The sequence below is a fragment of the Capricornis sumatraensis genome, chromosome 13 (genome assembly GCF_032405125.1).
Source record: "Capricornis sumatraensis isolate serow.1 chromosome 13, serow.2, whole genome shotgun sequence".
Taxonomy (NCBI): Eukaryota; Metazoa; Chordata; class Mammalia; order Artiodactyla; family Bovidae; genus Capricornis; species Capricornis sumatraensis.
In genome coordinates this window covers 82,564,190-82,584,496 of record NC_091081.1, presented here as the reverse complement: position 1 = coordinate 82,584,496, position 20,307 = coordinate 82,564,190, and the positions used below count along the sequence as shown (strand labels likewise).

General features: G+C 44.6%; 1 protein-coding gene across 1 annotated transcript in view; it reads right to left on the bottom strand.

Annotated features, from left to right (window-relative positions):
• The window catches only part of FNDC1 (fibronectin type III domain containing 1), a 114,218-nt gene that overhangs the window by 75,195 nt on the left and 18,716 nt on the right, over positions 1-20,307 (bottom strand). The window contains exons 2-4 of the mRNA XM_068985179.1: positions 10,636-10,830; positions 8,335-8,421; positions 7,836-7,904 (exon numbers count right to left, since the gene is read on the bottom strand). Coding sequence (XP_068841280.1) covers positions 7,836-7,904; positions 8,335-8,421; positions 10,636-10,830 — 351 coding nt within the window. The remainder of the gene's footprint in view (positions 1-7,835; positions 7,905-8,334; positions 8,422-10,635; positions 10,831-20,307) is intronic.

Genomic DNA, 20,307 nt, shown 5'->3' with positions numbered 1-20,307 from the left:
CTAACCACATTCTAACCACACGAAAAATTGATGCTTTTGAACTGTAATGTTGGAGAAGACTCATGAGAGTCCCTTAGACTGCAAGGAGATCCAACCAGTCCATCCTAAAGGAAATCAGTCCTAAATACTCATTGGAAGGACTGATGCTGAAGCTGAAACTCCAATCCTTTGACCACCTGATGCCGAGCTGAGTCATTTGTAAAGGCCCTGATGCTGGGAAAGATTGAAGGTGGGAGGAGAAGGGGACAACAGAGGATGAGATGGTTGGATGGCATCACCGACTCAATGGACATGAGTTTGGGTGGACTCCAGGAGTTGGTGATGGACAGGAAGGCCTGGCATGCTGCAGTCCATGGGGTCGCAAAGAGTCGGACACGACTGAGCAACTGAACTGAACTGAACTGAACCACATTCTAATGTGAGAGGTGGCTTGGAAACCAGCACCCAGATAAAGAGATCTGAGCCATGGAAGGATAAAGATCTGAACATGGAGGGAGGTGAGCTCACAGCAGGTGGACCTGACTCCACAGAGCAACCAGCCCTGAGGAAATCCGGCCTCCAAATGCATTCAACACCATCCTTCACCCAGGCCCCTCCACAGAAACAGTGGGCAAGAACCAGGACTGCTGACTAGTGACAGCACAATTCTAGGGTGACCAAGTGGCCTGCCGGGGCCACCTCCACAGTTGGTGGCTGAACGAGATGGAGGTGCCCGAACTACTGACACACAGTTCAACTTCCTGGGCATGGGTGTGGAGCAGAAGCAGCCTCTAAAAGCATTTCACCCAGTAAACGTTCCTTGAGCACCTGTTTTGTGCTTTGCCCAGGCTCTGGAGATACAAAGATGAGTATATCATTGTTGCCCTGCCCTCAAGGAGCTCACCCACCCAGGTCAGGAGTCAGAAACCAGGTCTGCCCTCCCAACTGCATACTTTAAAAAATCTAATAATTCCATGAGAGAGCTACTGAGAAAACTAATGTCATAGACATTATTAATTCCCTGTGGGCCAGAGACTTTTTAAATTGAAACTAGTGTATGAAAGGAGGACGGTCTTTGATTCATAGTTAATTTTAAAACTGTGGAGCGGGGAATACTTAACGCTCAAGTCTGGCCCACGGCAGCCAGGACCTGGCTCCAGATTACACGGTAGTGCCCCCAGGGCAGATGCAAGGGAGGATTGGTTTGCTTATCACTGCGCTGTAGCGGCTCCTCTTACCCAGTCAAACTGACATGGGTCCGTTTAAGTGAGTTAACATGGCGTCTCCTTGGCTCATTTGGCAGAAAGCCTACCATTTGCACCCAGAGAAGGAAGGCAGCACTTCCAGTGTATCACTGGAGGTGATACTTTTTCCTGTACACCTCTGTGTATTCACTCACAACCTCAACACCCAGAATCTATAATTCAGTGTTTCTTCCTTGGCCGAGATGAGTTCGGGATTTGCTGGCCTAAAACATTCTAAGTAGGGTGGAGACCAAGGCAAACAGTCATTTCTCCACAATGGTTCCCAACGGCTTGCCAAGCTTAGGGTCACTCATTCAGAGTGCCTTAATGTTGTTAATTCATGAAATGCTAGAGCTGAAAGGAACCCTAGAACTTTAGAAGGAAGTTTAGAATCTGAGAGAGTTCTTAGAAAGGACCCTGGAGCCTTTTTGGGGAGCCCCATCGTCGTATGGCTGAGAGGTCTGAAGGGTCTCACTGTTGATTGAGCGTGAATCTGGGGTGTAAGAGTCAGCAGTGGAGATGGTTATGGTTGGATGGACTCATTATGCTGTTAAACCAACAGATTAGGGAAGGAGGCAATCTCAAAACAGTGGGGTTAGAGTTTTCAAATTCCACATCAGTCACATCTACATAGGGACTTCCCTGGTGGCTCAGACGGTAAAGTGTCTGCCTACAAGGCAGGAGACCCAGGTTCGATCCCTGGGTCAGGAAAATCCTCTGGAGAAGAAATGGCACCCCACTCCAGTCCTCTTGCCTGGAAAATCCCATGGACAGAGGAGCCTGGTGGGCTGCAGTCCATGAGGCTGCAAAGAATCAGGCATGACTGAGTGACTTCACTTCACTTCACATCTACATAAACAAACTAGCAAGAAAACGCACCTGAAGATGGGTGCTCGTTTTGATGAACTACTGATAGAAAAGACTGAAACACATGCTTGGACGTCTTTCCTGGCACATCCACAGATATGTCCTATGAAAGGAGTGCCAAGGAAGAAGTGAAAGAGGCCAAGCTTCAGTTTTCAGGTCTCACAGTTTCACTGTCAAATAATTTGACACCTGCCCAAATTAGCTTTTGAGCCAGGTCCTACAGGGGAGCGGAGGGCTCCAAAGATGAATCCAGAACAGCCCTTGGGTCCTAACCATGCCTGCAAAGAAGCTCTTTGTATATGAAGTGAGCCTGAGAGAGAAGCGGTAATACCAACCTTTCCTCAGAGCCAGGAGAAGGGAAGGAAGCCATGAGGGCTTAGAAGTCAAGGCAGGGGAGACAAGAGATGTCACCCTGATGAACTTTATTTCCCAGGGAGAAGGAAGCAAGGTCAGATGGGAGGGCAGGTCAGGAGGGGAAGGCAGGTGGAGGAAGGAACTTAAAGAAAATGGCCAAGTTTTGGAGAGAAAGAAAGGAAACCAAGAAAGGACAAACAGAATAATCTTCAAGCAAAACCCAGGGTCCAGACGAACTTAGAAAACCAGCTACAGGAAGCTGTCACATGGTGGATGAGCTTAGTTCTTATTTCTCCCGCGGGCTCAGCAATTAGCACTCAGGAGGGGAAACCAGACAGCCAGGGAGAGGGGGCGGCTGGCATGGCCGTGCTGACGTGAGTGTGGTGAAATGCCGGCACCAAGATAAAACAAGCCAGAAATGAGCCAGGAGACAGTTTCTGGAGTCTGGCAACGGGAAGTGTCTACAGACCCAAAGCCCAGACAATCTAATGACATGACGGCGCTGAAGAAGCGAGATGATGGGGCATTTCATGATTCCAGGTTTTGGAGGGGAGCAGCTCCATCCTAGGGGACAGGAGTGGAGACTGTCTAATGGATTGTCAGCACCGAAGTTGTGCAGTCCGGGACGCAAGTGTGGAGATGCACATAATGAACCATGTGCCTTCAAGCTGTTTGGATTCGGGGAGTAGCCTGGAGGTCGCAGTGACCGAGATAAGGAAGGGGATGGCTGGACCACGGGAATCATGCTGGTGAAAATGGCCTAAGAGGGAGCATCCCTGGTGGCTCAGTGGTAAAGAATTGCCTGCCGATGCAGCAGACACAGGTTCTAATCCAAGATCCCACGTGCCAAGGAGCAGCTAAGCCTGTGTGCCCCAACTATGGAGCCATGGCTCTAGAGCTCAGAAGCTCAATGCCTGAGCCCACGTCGCACAGTTACCGAAGCCTGAGCGGCCTAGAGCCCACGCTCCGCAGCAAGACAAGGCACCACAATGAGAAGCCCGAGCACAACAACTAGAGAATAGCCCACACAACAGAAGACCCAGTACGGCCAGAAATAAATAATTGTTAATGGCCTAGGAGAATTGTGAACTCTACGCTAAACTTGGGTCTGAGCTATAATTTAACTGTCAAAAGAAAAAAATTAGTAAGTTTCATGAACTAAAATAGAATGGAAAGAAAATATGAAGTATAAATCAAACTTTTATCTCAGTTCTGGGTCTAGCGTGGGCTCCATCACTTGAGGAAAGCACAAAGGATTCGATTTTTAGAAAACCACAACATTACTAAAAATACTTATGAGCCTATTGAGAGCTAAAATTTCCCAGATGAACAACTCGGTGAAAGCCCATGAACTGCCCTCCGAGCCCATGGTCTGGCTGGAAGCAGAGATGGACCGTGGTTCTCATCCTGACCCCCAGTGCCCAGCTCTGCACAGAGCAGATTACCCAGATCCAGTCACAGAAGAAAAGCTAAACAACTTCAGAAAAGTCTGCAGGAAAGCTGAATAACAGGATTCCAATATGTGAAGGGACTTGTGACATCTCTTCCCCAAGGACAAAACAAAGGGATATGGGTTTACATCTCAACAGGAGAGAGTTTACATTTAAATACCAAGACCACTTTCTAACAAAAAGATATGTGATGAGTGACCAGAGGAAGCCAAAACTTCTGCCCTAGAGTTGCATTTTTGCTTAGCCCCATAAGAGCGTCCATATTTGTATGAGTGACCATCCGAAAATCACTCAGGTCCTGCCCGCCTCCAGGACTCACCACACACTCTGTACCCCCAGACAGTCCCAGAGGGTCTCGGCCTGGTACTGCCACCTTGTTCTGTATCACAGTGCTGCTCATGTTTCAAGGAATTTATGATCATGTTACAGGCTAAACTTTGTCTCCCTCCTCTTTCAAATTTTTATGTTTAAGATCTAAACCAAATTACCTCAGAATGGGACTGCGTGTGAAGCGTGGGCCTTAGGAAGTGACTAAGTTAAAATGAAGCTACAAAGGTGGCCCTAATCCCATCTGACTGGTGTCCTTAAAAGAAGCAGAAATCTGGACACAGAGAAGCCAAGGGTTCATGGCCACAGAGGAAAGGTAAGGCAGAGAAAAAGACCTGGGGAGAAATCAAACCTGCTTACATCTTCATCTTGGGCTTCGAGCTGCTAGAACTGTGAGGAAATAAATATCTACTGTTTAAGATAACCAGTCTCTGATATTTTGTTATGGCATCCCTACCAAACTCATACGGATTATATGCCTGACTCTCTGCTTACATTGCTTATTGTCTTTCTTTCCCACTCTAATGGCAGATAGTGAAAAGAAACAAAAGAACCTCTTGATGAGGGTGAAAGAAGAGGGTCAAAAAGCTGGCTTGAAACTCTACATTCAAAAAACTAAGATCATGACATCCGGTCCCATCACTTCATGGAAAATAGATGGGGGGAAAAATGGAAGCAGTGATAGATTTTCTTTTCTTGGGCTCCAAAATCACTGTGGACAATGAATGCAGCCATTCATTAATTAAAAGACGCTTGCTCCTTGGAAGGAAAGCTATGACAAACCTAGACAGCATGTTAAAAAGCTAAGCCGTTGACATCACTTTGTCGACAAAGATTCGTATAGTCAAAGCTATGGTTTTTCCAGTAGTCATGTACAGATGTGAGAGTTGGACCATAAAGAAGGCTTGAGCACTGAAGAACTGATGCTTTTGAGTTGCGGTGTTGGAGCAGACTCTTGAGAGTCCCCCTGGACAGCGAGGGGATCAAATCAGTCAATGCTAAAGGAAATCAACCCTGAATATTCATCAGAAGGACCGATGCTAAAGCTGAAGCTCCAATACCCTGGCCACCTGATGCAAAGAGCCAATGAATTGGAAAAGACTCTGAAGTTGGGAAAAGTTGAAGGTAAAAAGAGAAAGGGGCAGCAGAGGATGAGATGGTTAAATAACATCACTAACCATTCCATTCATGTCCATCAGTGGACATGAATCTGAGCAAACTCTGGGATATAGTAAAGGCCAGAGGAGCCTAGAGTGCTGCAGTCCATAGGGTGGCAAAGAGTCAGACATGACTTAGCAACCTAACAACAACAATGACTGTCTTTCTTTCCCACTAGAATATAGTCTTAAGGCAAACCCTTGTCAATCTTATTCACTATTATATCTTTAGCACCCAGAATTGTGCCTGGAAAACCACAGGCACTGAATGAATTAATTACATAACTAAAGTCCCATTTTTAAGTAAAGACAATGAGGTCAAGATAGATTTCCAGCCAGCAAAGAGGCCTTCTGAAATCTGAACGGAAGCCACGGTTTCCAGCAGAATAAAAGAATGGATTTTCCTCTAGTTTCAAATAAACACTGGAAGAACGTGAGGTATTACAGATCAAAGCATGAGAGCCAACCCTTGGGGCCTCACACCAGATGCAGATGATAATATCTGCATTTCTAGGACAAATCCCTTCCTTTGTTGTTGTTGGGTTTCTTGGGTGTTTGTTTTTTTATTTTTGCATTTAAAGACTGTATTTTATTAAATCAAAATAGACTGTACATGCATTTGAGGGAAAAAGCATTGTATATAAGTGCAAGACACTATTCATTCTACCATGTTTGAAGTGCAAATCAAAAATAGTTCTTTTGTTTAATGGGATTATCATATATTAACCATTCCTCAATAGCATAGCATATTTACCAGGCCTTATTTCAAAAGGTACAGATACAAAGTTGGTCACTTGTTGATAATTTCTCATAAATTATTTTTATTATTTTCATTAACAATGAAATGTCTTTTTTTTTTCTGGAGCTAAATCTACTTATTCTGGATATGCATTTTATTAAAGTTCTGCTTTACATCATACACTGCAAAATTTCTTCCAGGATCTTTCTTAGCACCATGTATGACAAATACAGTGTTATATATTATGGCAGAGCATTCTTTGACATCAAGAACCCACAGAGCCTCCTGCAGAGAGAGGTTAAAGGATCTCACAGTCATAAATCCAGTAGTGAACTAGGCTGTGATTCTCAGTTCCCAGGGTTTCTATACCACATGCTTACTCAGAAAGAACACACACACACAAGCCTGTTTTTATTAAAGATGGCATAAGAAATGAACTACTTGAGAAAAAATAATATGCATTCTAAAACTGCCATTCAAAAACTTTATCAGAAAGATGATTAAAAATAAAATGGTTATTTAAAAGACAAAGTATAAGGCTCAAAGGCACAGTATATCTGTCAGTCAAAGGTGTGAATGTTTACATGTGTGTCTGTAGGAGCAGACAGCCTCTGAAATAAACACCCTTCCTACTGTGCACATTTTCTAGGTGTACTACCTTCTGGACTCTTTCACTGTTCGTGTCTTCCAGAGTTTGATCCTTGGCTTTACTCTTGTCTCTCCTAATTCTCAGCCTCTCCTCACTCTTCCTACTCCAACTCTCACTCTTCAGCATGGCTCCTAACCCAGGCCTCCCTCTTGCCCTCATCACCAATCACCTATAAGACAGGTCCGTTACATTAAGTCCAGCATATTTGAACAAGAACACATCACCTTTCCCAAAATTCAGTTTCCTTTTCAGGCTGTTTTGTTCTTCCATTCCCTACTTTTATAAAATGGTCTTTGGAAACTGCCTACACCCATCAGATCTGACTTGAGAGGCAGATTATGGTCACTGATTTCAACATACTCACCTTCCTCTCAACAATAATACCAGATTGGTGTATTTGAAAACACCACACCTTGCCACACTGCCTTTAGGATATTTACTCAACCACACTCTGAAATAACTGCTTTCATTTTGCATTGCTGTTTGACCATTAATTAAACATATTCAAGAGACACAACAAGAAATGTCAACACTTCTCTCAACAAGTAAAACGATACGGTCAGACAACATCCACATCCAAATGAGAAAACACACATGAATACAAATATGGAGCAGAGATGGGAGGCAGGTTATCAAACGGATCGCAAAGTATCCCATGCATCAGAAAGGAGAGAAAGCCTGGATGCAGCATACTGCCCAGTAAAGCCACTGTTTGGTGGGCTCCATTCATTTCTGCATCCACACACAGGAGAGCTGTAAATATCCTCATCGGGCCAGGACTGCCATCTCAACCACCATATTTGCCTGTTAACAGAGCAACAGCATCCCCGGATGTAGACAAGGACGTACCCCCACACCAGAACATGAAACAGCGGTGAGGAATGAGCAATACTGGCTGCAGTCTGGTCCATCCAGTGCAGTGCAGATCGACCAAAATGGTGCGGCGTGTGTGTTAGTTTAGCGATGGGAACTAAATGAAGGTTTGTGAGCACATGTGTGTGACAGAAGCACAGCCCTCTTTCGAGATGGTGCTTCAGTGAAGACATGAACCGAATGAGCAAGTAGTACCTGTGACGGTTTCATTAAATGGTCCTGGACCCTTAATGGGAAAACCATCAATCTTGATCCATTCACCTCCTAAATTAGGAAAACGCAACTTGATCGTTAGAAAGGAGGCCTACTGGATTTTCCACACTTCACTGCATCCCTCAATGTACATTGCAATGGTCTTCTCAACAATCTTCCAAAGGATCTGCTCGGGCCATGCAAGTGACCTGACCCCTAAACTGTATGGACAACACATATTTTTGGTCTTTTATACGTGGTTAACTGTAGTGAGTACCCCCAAACTTAAGACAAAGCGCTAGTAACCTATATCAAAAGTACTTTAGAAGAAGGGATAAATCTCTCCTAGTTTTCAATCTTTCAGCTTGCTATACAAGTCTAAAAATTTCTTGTTTGGGAACTCCTTAATGATTTCTAAATTTGCATTGACCTGAAGAAGCAAAGAATTTCCCAGTCTAAGTCACAAAAAATCATAGCCTCCAATTCTAAGGTAAAGACTTACCAGGCAGGCTCTCCGCTCTGTAAACAGGACGGCTCACTCCATTGCTGTTTTCTGCAGTAACCAGCACAAAGTACACTACCCCCGGTTCTGAAACATACGGTTCATGTCAAGCCACCATTTCAAATCTCCAAGAACGACAGTTTAAGTCACTGTCTTCCTCATACCAATTATAACCAAATATAAAAATCCTAATTAAGAGACCAGTCTAACTATAGCCTTCTCTCTTTTCTTTAATCAAAATCACTAACATTGGTCTCAGGCAATTGAAGCACATCTGACCAAAAGAACACAAAACTGATTTAGTACAAAGCACATGACATGTGTAATAAACCTGGATTCATGAGCAGTCAACAAAAATAAGCTTTTGAGTTTCTTTTTAACATGAAATCAATGTAGGAAACAGACACACACTGTCCACTAAATGTTTTAACCTACAGTGTTAGTAACGACAAAGAAAACTTCCCAGTGGCAACCTCCAAAAAAATTGTGAGAACATTTCCATGTAATCAAGAAATTTAGCACATGGGAAATCTACACTGTATTAAGTAAAACCTCATGAAATTTTCTTTTCACAATAAAATATTTCCCTTACTATGTGTGCAGGTTTTCTTTGACTATTTCAACAAAAATAGTCAAAAGATCTAGAAAAACCATTTCCTGAGACTTTGGAAACGCTATGCCTGAAATAATTGGACTACACTTTTTGACATGCACCTAGGGATCAAGGTTACATAATGAAGGTCTCTAGCTGATATCCTGAAATTGCTGGGATGCAAAAGAAAACCCAGACACCATGTTACAAAGCAAGGGTACCTTGAACCTACAGTTTTGAAAAGCAAAACTCTGGTAGTGCTGGTTTTCCTCAAAATAAATTATTATCATGTGAAAGATAAGCAAAGGTGCCAATTCCTTTAAGAGATGAAAGTTTGTGGGCATTTGAGGGGATAAAAGGCTGGAGAGGTAAGAGCTCTGTCAAAGGCAATAATGATTGTTGCATTTCTCCCAGTGAGGAACATTCCTTTCACAAAACTTCAGTTCTCAAGCCAGGGGTGCAGGACCAGTGACACATCTGGGACCCCTACTGGGCTCAAGACTGGTCTGCCTTCTATCTGACCGTGCTGGGACCTGGTGGCATTTAAGGTTTGGCACTACCTGCTGGACCAACTGGGAAATGCTGTAGGTTTGGACAAAAAGCAAAACCAGGCCTCGCCAGTGCTTTCTCTCTTCATTCTGAGCTTATTCCTATTTCAAAGAAATTTCATCCAAATGCCTCTGTTTCGCTTCAGAAAACTTCTGATTTTCATCAGGAAGTTGCCGGGGGCAGGATGCAGGGGAAGGGTGGGGATATTCTTGGTTTTCAGTGAGTTCTAGGGCTTTATTTTTGCATCATTTTCTTCTCTGCAGTCAACCTCACAACCCAAGGGCTGAGTAAGAAACTGGGACCCTGCTCGTGCCTTTGTGAGATAGAATCTCCATTTAACATCACAGTTGGATTCTGGGGCCCTAGTGATACGGAGGAGATTCAGAGAAATGTACGTTTAGCTGGAGCCATGAAGATGGGAAAGAGCCACGAGTTGGTTTTGATCCACTGAGGGAAAGCAGCAGAATGCTAACGTGGCCAGGGGGACCTGATTATCACAGGTGCTGACTTCTATGACTTCTGTAGGATCCATCTTAAGGTTGGACCATGGGATGACTGTAGAATAAATGGGGTCTCAGGCCAGAGGGACTGAGAAAGGGGAATACAGAGGATCCTCTGGAGGTAGCTCAAAGTTTAAGTTCAAAACCACCTACACCTGCACTGATACAACAATATATTTAGCCAAAATGTTAAATACTCCAAACTTCCAGAAGCAAATTTAACGGGGAGAAATGTTATATCTCTGAATCAGATGTGGCAAAGCAAGACACACCATACACCCCTACAGGGACACATTGTTTAACTAACCCTAATTATAAACTGGCTTATAAATTAGAAATCTCAAGGTCAGACTACAAACTTGTCCAGTAGTCAAGTTTCTATGAGCTAAAAAAGAATCAACATATATTCCAAAAGCACATCCAGAAACTAAGAATTGTTTCCTACATCAATTTGGAGAAAGATCCAGGAATTCAAATGCAGGATGGGAAGCCCATGAGCAAGATGAAGGCTGTTGTTTAACAGGCTCTTAACCTTGGCTACCCAAGAACCAAAGAACCACTGGGTGCCATTTTTGTCTCCCAAATAGTCAGCCTGAGCATGGAAGGAGGATGGAAGTGGACAGTTAGTTCTGACCGGGAACAAGACAGAGGGTCACTTACCCACATCCTCAATAAGGAAGGAGTGCGTCTCCGCATTCACCTTGATGTATTTAAGACTTTTCAGTGACTTCCCATAGGCAATGTTGTAATGCTCCACGGATCTACTGGTAGCATCTTTGGGTGGGTCCCACGTGACTTTCAGGCCCATTTTAGTGGACAGCAGTTTCACGTGCCTTGGCTTCAGTGGGTGGTCAGCTATGCAAACAGCGCAACTATCAACTTACGAGAAGGGCAGACTGGGAAAACGAATTTTTTTCCAATGTTCTCTGACATGGTTAGTGAAAGAGCAAACAACTTTCCATCTGTCTGATCCTAAAGACTTTAAGTACTGTCATGTTTGGACATCATTATAGTGTGACTGCAAAGCAAACATACCAAGCCCGCAACCTTCTGTGTATTTCAGGGAACTGTGAGTGGCGAATTTAAACCCAAAGTGAAACAAATCAAAATAAACGCTAGGCATTCTCCAGCTTGATTGTGTTGCCTTGCTACGACAAGATTAACAAAATAGTAATCTGACATATTCTCCAGAAGCATTCATATATTAAATAAATTCTCAGGATTTGGCATGGTACAGCTGGACAATCTTTAAAGCCACCCTGAGAAGAACAACGTAAAACTCTCATGATCAGGAAGAATAGCCACTGTATCTAAAGGGGGATAAGAGAGTCAGTCATTTCCACAAAGAAAACAAATCAAGATCAACATCTTAAGAGACAGGCAAACCTCTGGTTTTAGCTGCAGGTCGCTAATTTAAATGTTTTCATATTTCATCCCAGAAGAAGACAGAAAAATTATCAAGAAGCACAATATTTTTGTCTTCATTGATGAAGTTCCAAACCAGTGTTCTTGGTTTTCCAAACTAACCAAAATGAAACATACTGTTTTGTCAAACACAATCTCTCAGCTCATAATATAACTGATATCACAATGCAATGTGTATAAATAGATGGTAAATTTTACACAACAGTCAACGTAGGGGCAAACCTGGATCTGAAACTGATTATTCACCAATGCAAGGCATTCTCAGCTGGCAAAAAAGGTAACCTAAAAAACCCAGAAACATTTAAACTTCAGAACACTTAAAAAAATGAATTTAGACTCTCATAGAAACGAGGGAAAGGAGAGTGTTTCATGACAACACATAGATTGGTTAGTATGTGATTTCACTAATGAAGATTCTGAACAAAGTAAGTATAGCTGATGCTAGCATACATCACTTATTCTTCCCAAAATTACCCCACTGCCTTAGGAGGAAAATGATAAGAAAAGGAGAGAACTTCTGGGATCCCACTAAAGAAATTCAAGGAATGAAAAAATATAGTATGAATATCATAATTTTTGAGGCACTGAGAAAGAGTGTCCACTTTGGAAGCAAAAACACAATGTCAGAGGACAGGCACAGAGCAACCTCCAGAAAGCATTTCTCCCCCAGCATCAGAAGTGAGGGCCCTATAAACGTGAGAAGGGAGAAATCACGGACAAAAAGCCTAATGCCATCAGGGAAATTCTGAGTTGAGGAGACATTAAAGACAGCCCACTATCGAGCATCTGGATATTTAAAATTAGCAGTCATGGAGACTCTGCCTTAATTCTCATGAACCCTTCCTCGCCTACAAGGAACTTTGCAGGATTTTCTTGGCTGGAGGACAGGGGCTCCCTTTCCTCCGTTTCCTTAATTTCTTCCAAGGCTTCACTTTGAACACCGACCCCCCTTTCCTGCCGTGGGTTTGGCCTTCTGTGGCTGCAGTCCCCATTTCCTGCCATAGCAGAAATCACTCCCAAGAATCCTGTTCTTCACCCCGACCAAAATATCATGGAAACAACGCGAGGACCCCAACACCTCGAATTGGTGGGGTGACTCTCCTAAGGAGGAAAACAAACGAATGAATGTGTGAACAACGCTTGTCTTTACAGTTCAGTTCTAACCCTCCCTTCAGGAAAGGTCGATCCTGGACAGACAGTCTCTAATGTGAGATCTGTAAAGCCCTAACGCCATCATGCTTTCCGCTGTGCATGAGTGATTCAATCCACACACAATGACCTCAGTCTGAAGATGATTTCCGTTCATTACTGACATCCGAGAGGAGGAACAATCCATAAATACGCTCGCTGTTCTTTCCTGCTCTGCCTCACCTCTGTCCTTGAACACGGCATGGAATCATTTCTAAGTCACATGAGAATCGCGGTCAAATGGTGCATCCGCCCAGGGTAAGGGGGGCGTTGAGAACCTCAAGGAGCTCCAATAAGATGAGGAAAGTAAAGAAGAACAAGAGGCAAATCCCCCTGGGCTGTCAAAACCAAATGCACATCGCTGCATTCCGCTTACCCCCTCAGTTTCCAAGTGTGTCCATGCAAGAGTTTGTTCTCCTTCTGCCAGTGATCAAGTACCATCAGTGTGTCTCAACACAATAACTGCCAGCATTTGTACACCAGAAAAAAAAAAAAAAAACCATCTGGTGTAAACCAACTCTAAAGTATAAAAATGGGAGAGGGAAATGGACAAGAAAAGGGGGCTTGTTGAGTGCCCACCACCCACCACCCTCTGCCTGAAACTCACACTGCGTGAGATGCTCTTGACACACACAACGCAGGAGGTGCCGTTTACCACCTCCATATGGCAGATGAAGACATCAAGCAAGGCCTGGAACAGAGAGGTTAGGAGAACTGTCCAGAGCCACACAGCTGTACAGGGGTAGAACCAAATGCAAATCCTGCTGTGTCCAACTGCAATGCCCGACTCTTCCCACAGCTCACAGATCTGGGACTCTGTCCCTGCTCATAGATGATCAATGACCACACCCATGAAAAACTGACTTAGGAAGACACTAGTATCCTAAAACCAATCGTGAGGGCTCCAGCTGGGTTTACCCTTTCTTCCACCACCTACCCCACCTTCCCGTGCCATTTTTCACCCACAGTCACTTCACCTCCTGCTGTCTGCCCTAGTAGGCTCCTCTCTATGGAAGGAATGGAGTAAGTGAATGATATTCACATTTGTATAACAAAATCTTGGGCCAAAGTAGTGAAGTGGAAGTGTTAGTCACTCAGTCGTGTCTCTTTGCGACCCCATGGACTGTAGCCCACCAGGCTCCTCTGTCCCTGGAATTCTCCAGGCAAGAATACTGGGATGGGTTGCCATTTCCTTCTCTAAGGGATCTTCCTGACTGAGGGACTGAACCCTGGTCTCCTGCATTATAGGCAGACTCTTAACCACCTGAACCACCAGGGAAGCCCTTGGGCCAAAGTAACAACTTTCTAATAGTGACATTTTAGGACTTAGAGAGTTACCTAATGAAGGTTGTTTCTAAAACACAAAAGCCTTTAGGGGATCCTGAAATCATCCCTTAGGGTCAACTGCCTTATAAACTCAGTCTTGAATTTAAGGTTCTCCAAACACCTAAGGCCAAAACCCCTCCCCCACACCACTCCCAACACATGCGAATCAGGCCAATTACACACAATACTACGGTGACTTAATTAAGGGACATTATCATTCCCTGGATTCTCATCAACTTTGACCTTTAAAATTGATGTCATTGCTGATGCTGCCTGGTCAACAGCACCCATGCCTCACTCAGAAAAGTTTGGACGAAAAGAAGAACAGGAAGGACGGGTGAAAGGGAATCTGAGGTCACTCCAGGTCCACTCCTCACTACGTGCCTTAGCTCTGCGTGAATCCATCAAAGAAGCCTCTAATTAAGGAAGGACGGCTCTAGGCAGGTGCAGGTCAACATGCATGAACCTGGGCTACTCGACAGAAGCTATTCCTGATCATCACTTGGTAGGTCTCATGACTTCATTCCTTAAATGAAATGTAGGAAGTGTGAAGCAGGTTTCAGGGTCTGCAGACTGCATTCTGGGTTCTGTGTTCCAAGAGTACCATTCTGGCAGCATAAGGTAGAGACATGACAGAGTGATTTCTTACTTATTTGTAAGTGTTCATAGACCATCCTCACTTCTAGATAAATGAAGCACAGAACCCTCTTGGAACAGTTTTCAGGATTCTCATCTGATTAAGGTAAGGAGGGGTATACTCTTTAAAGCCATGTATCCCATGAACTGCTCCTCCAAAGAGAAAAAGGACAAGCCCAAAGTCAACACGATAGGAATTACATGGCTCAATAGAGGGGACGTTGGGAGGTGACCTCACAAGATGTGCATGACACACGAGGGCCGTGACAAGCTGTTTTCTCATCTCCGTAGAAAGCAAAATGTGGAAGTGAGTTCAAGCTGCAGCCGCCAGGATTTTAGATTAAGTACAAAGAATTTCCTGTCCGTGTCCTTCCCCATCTCCCCCCAGTCAAGGCTGTCTTTGAAGGGAGACAGATGGTAAGGTGCTCAAGACAGAAGCAGCAGCCAGCAGTGTCTGCTATGACTCAAGCAATCACATACCGCAGCGGACTCATTCCACAGCTCATACCAGCAAACCTCAGCCAGAGTCAAGAATATTTTACCAGGTACTAGGTGGCAAAATGGTATTCTGATGACATTTCAGGTACCTGGTCATTGCCAAGCTAGACATTTCAGTGCTATGGCTCCCCGAGGCCCCTGTTGGTCTGTTTGAGAATGAGAAATAAGGGACCGTTGGCGCCCAGAGTTCTCACTTTGGTCTAGGCTCCAAACTCCAGCTCTCATTCAAGAGGGCCCTGGAGGCCAATTCGGTTGAAGGGCCAAAGTATGGATCCGCATCTGTTCAAGGATGGTTCCAAGATTCCAAGGGCTACTCCATGTCAATCTTTGGAGAGTCCACAGAGCGGCTTCAAGGGATTCTCCAGGGCTGACAAAAGCCCTCAAGAAGGCTGAGTTCAGAGCTAGGTACCCGGGGACAACTTGGTCCTCCCACGTGCAGGGCTCATTTATCACAGTGGACAGGGCGCCATCCCCACCTTCCCACGCTGGCACGTATCTGGGCATCAGATACTGACCACATACTCAGTACTCACGTAAATGACTGATGGACTGACAAAAAGACGCTAAGGTTAGACTACTGAGGTCAGCCAAGAGTCCCCCTGAGGGCCAGGGAGATGAAGCAAGTAAGTGGAGACATATGAAGGAATGTACACGCTACACAAAGGCACAGTTTAGCTTCTGGCACCCGCTGACAAAGGGGATTCAGGACCCAGACTGTCCAATATTCTGGAGGTTTTTCTAAGAAGCTAGAAATCCTGGATTTTATGTGAAATTTCTCCATTTTATACTAGCTCAGTTAAGTGTAAAAAAAAAAAAACCACTATGTGAAGAAGCACATACACACCCACACAACCACACACACACACACACACACACACACACACACACACCCCAGCTGGCCAGACTCAGTCCACTGCCTGCCAGTTGATGACTTCTACCTTAACTCCGGGAGCAAGCATTTATTTGCTGATCCTGACAACTTCCCAATGTCCTGTTTCAATTATGAGACTCCCGTGGGAGTCTGGGTCCATCCAAAAGAGCTCTAGGTCAAGATGAAGGCTAAAGTCTGGAGAAGAACCAGGACTAACCCAGACCCTGAAGGCTTAAGGTATAGATCTGCTCAAGGACTCATCTCCCACCTCCAAAATTCCCTCTCTCCCCCAAGAGACCCACTGCCTGTGAAAAAACTGGCCTGTGCTCCAGGGAAGTAGAGCATATCCATCTGGATCTGGGGAGGGGAGGGTAAGGTGTTCCCTAGGCTTCAGTTACTCATACAACCAATGTCTTCCACGTGCTCAGCTCCCAACTAACCATCCCAGACCTAGTCCCCACTGCCTATTTGAGAGGTGCATGTGAATTCCAAACTGAACACATTCAAGATTCTTGGTTCAGACACACCACCCACCCTTCAGGGTACAGGCCTATCCACAGGGCTGGAAATAAATATGTTTCTAGAAAGAGAGCTCTACCAAGGCAATTTCTCAGAATAAGAGAAGGAAAGCTCAGAATCCATTACTACAATGAATAAAGGGTAAGACTGACCCAAAAATAGCACAATTCATGGAGAAATGCTTAAGACTATGATTCAGAATAGTAAGTGAATCTTTCTGGATCTAAAGTGTTGTTTCTGTTTGTTTGTTTGTTTGTTTGTTTGTTTTCCCTTAAAAAAATACCATACAATTACTTGGTTATATTCTCCAGACAAGCAAAAAGAGAAAGGAAGGTAGACAGATGGCAGAAGCAAAGAAGAAGTTGTGAAGCCCCCCAGTGACATAGCTTCCCAACTTGATAGACTTTAGCCAAATCTGCTACACCAAAGTGTTGGTGCACAGAGTTCATCAGAGGAATAAATGAAAACTCTAAGCTGGATTTACAACCAACCTGCCGTCTATAAACAAAACAGTAGCTGACAAGCATGCTCAAATTCTTTCATTTCTGTGACAGCACTGGATGGAGCTGCCACTCACAGAATCATCATCAACAATGAGGCTATACCCCATGGCCGAGGTGGAAAATCCAACTGGTAAAACGTTGAATAGGTAGAACCCAGTATGTTCTGAGGCAGTAATACTTACTGAGAGAAATGACTCAGACAATAGCAGTTTGACTTGACTTGAAAATCAAATCTGAAAAATCTATTTTGTTCTCAAAACTCACGATACATACTACACAATTTATAAATCGATGTTAAATAGCCACAGTGGACAATGATGAAAATATTAATGATTGGACAGTGATGAAAAAGGACCTATATGTTTCTCTTCAGCTGATAAATTACAAATCACACATAATTTTTATCACATCTTATTAACTGTATGCAGGAGCTTTCCCTGGATTTGAAGCATGAGGGACAAAAGTGGTCCTTATGAACATCTGAGTTCAATCAATTTAAGAAAGTAGATGTTGTTGTTTAGTTATTAAGTAGTATCTGACTCTTTGCGACCCCATAAACCATAGCCCACCAGGCTCCTATGTCCATGAGACTTCCCAGCCAAGAATACTGGAGTGGGTTGCCATTTCCTTCTGCAGGGGATCTTTCCAACCCCTGGGATCAAACCCATGTCTCCCGCATTGGCAGGTGGATTCTTTACCACTGAGCCACCAGGGAAGCCAGGAGTCAGAAAATCGAACTCTCGGGTTTATTACTGCTGAGGTTGCCCTGGAGAAGGTGGATCTAGATTGTGACTACCGTGGAGCTTTCTATATCCCCTCCCTCTCCAGTTCTAAACCCTCAGGTGGACACCACTGAGCCTGCAGAGTAGATCAGCTCAGGATCACTGCCTCACAGCAGGGCGAGGGCAATAACCCTGGCCTCCACCCAGCACACCCCCTCCACCACCACGGGCAGGCAGGAGTGAAAGTGGAAGCAGCCTTCCTGCAAGATGAACTCCAAGAGGAGACCGATGTGACTGTCTCTGCTAATCCATAAATGCCTCCGCGTGGAGAAAGTAGAACCGTGGAGGCTGGGCTGTCACCACTCACCCCTCCAATCAGCTTATGTCCAGCAGGGGAGCAAGCACAGGATGAGGAGCACGGGGAGGGGACAGTGGAAGTTCCCAAGCGTCCCCAGGGGCTTGTTCCCTCATCCCACTGGACATGACCATCAATCTGAGGTCAAGTGTGGCTGCCTTTTCAGAGTGAGGGTCCAGGCCACTTCCCCCAGTACTAACCACTCTCCCACCATGTACCCTCCTGAGGTCATAGGTGGGGAGCCCCCCCCCCAGCGCACCCCCCACCAGAAAGCTCTGAAAAGAGGAAGCCTCATTCTTCAACCAACCCCAAAGCCAAGTTGACCTCTGGCCTGAAAATCCACTTCTGGCCTTTTCTATTTCAATCTCAAATTTTGTCCAAGCTCATAGGATCCAAAATAGCCCACAGGATTTAAACAATGAGATGAAACAACAGCATGGAGATACTCTGAAGATATAATACCAAGTTTCAGTGTAAGTGCCTTCTATCACAAAAGGCCTGGGGAAAGTGTAAAGTCCAAGAGTGAAGGCTTCTCAGCCTCGTGGCTTAAATGAGATGGAAAGAGTTGAAGTCCACACTGCTCTCCTCCCTTGCTTCTCATCCTGTTTAGCCTCAGCCCAAAGAGATTCACTCAAATGCCCAGAGGGAGTCAAGGTTCTCTCAACTGCCATCTCTGCCATCTTTCACTGGAATTGGTGGCGATTAGGTAGTTCAGTGGGTAAAGAATCCATCTGCAGTGCAGATCCTTCGGTTGGGATGATCCCCTGGAGAAGGAAATGGCTACCCACTCCAGTATTCTTGCCTGGGAAATCCCATGGACAGAGGAGCCTGGTGGGCCACAGTCCACACTGTCTCAAAGAGTTGGACAGGACTCAGTGACTGAACACACATGTGCAGCACTTCAGGATTCCTGGGAGTAAAAATAATTGAATCCAAAATCTCTCTAGAGCGACTACATTTCTGTAGAGTTCCAAGACCCTAAAACAAACAAACAAAAAAAAAAAATCTCTGCACAGCAGGGAACCCAAAATGCACTGCGTGAAGGACACATTATTTTTTCTACCCAGTGAAGCTTCCCCCAATTCTTCTGGTAACAGACCTCTGTCCCTGTTATCCCAGCCAGCCCCGAAGTCTTCACAGGAAGTGTTCTCATTGGAGCCGGACCCTGGCCACTGCCTTAGCCTCTGGCTGGAACTGTGGGTGACCAGCTCTTACTGTCCCATGGAGAAGAGACCAGAGATAGAGAGAAAGAGTCTAGGGCTCCCTCAGACCAGCTCAGCCACTGCCCTTCCCAATGTGCAGTTTCACAAGCCAATGGATTCTGGGATTTAAATTAGTTCAAGTTGGGCTTTCGCCACTTGCAGTCAGAACCTAATAGATTAAGAGCCTATTAATCAAAATCTTCTATGGAAGTCAAAAATAACTTTCTGAAGCTACCCCGGCAGCCAGTACATTTAGTCACAAAAGGCTGCCAGTGGAGACACGCCCAAAGACATGAAGGCAAATACCAGCCAGGAATGGCTGCCATTCTCAGCTAAGAGCTCCCTGCAGCCCACCCAGTCCGGCAGGGGAGGTGGAGGAGTAGGAGGGCACAATCCTGGTTACGGAGAAAACCCCCAAAAGAATGTTAAGAGCTTGTGAAATAAACCGGTCCCTAAAAACCCCAAAATGGTAAAATTATTTCTTAAATATACCAAGGATTGCTCTTTAATGCACTAAAACCTTCATGTTTATGTAAGTCTCCCTACTGCTTCTTTGTTTGAAATTCAATTCTGACTTTCCACTGGAAACCGCCAAATAGTTCCCAGACTCTGAAATGAAGAAAACACAAATCTCAGTGTAACCACGAATGTTTGACCAAAAATCCCATCGATATGCCAAGAAAGGCTATGATGTACTGAAGTGCAGTGTAGCTTGGGGGAAGAAGCAACATGATCTACAAATCTGACTATGATTCTGAGGAAGATTGGAAAAATCCAACAATTATCCATAAGATCCCAAACAGCACAGGAATATCCACCCAGAAATGCAGAAATATCCAGATGTTTGGCAATGTGTGGGCAAAACACCAAAATGACTGAGTTTTATATAATTTTTCAAATGAATATTGGAATTCTATTTGTCAAATAGTTAGGAACCTTACCTTCAAAAAAAAGGAGGAGTGGGGTGTACGTGGTGTTTTGCAACTCTGGGAAGTAAGACCAATGCTAGTAAAATTGACAGATGGTTGATTGAGCTTTCCACCTGGAAAGCTGGGGCTGGGTAGACAGAGGCTGGGTATTAAAATAA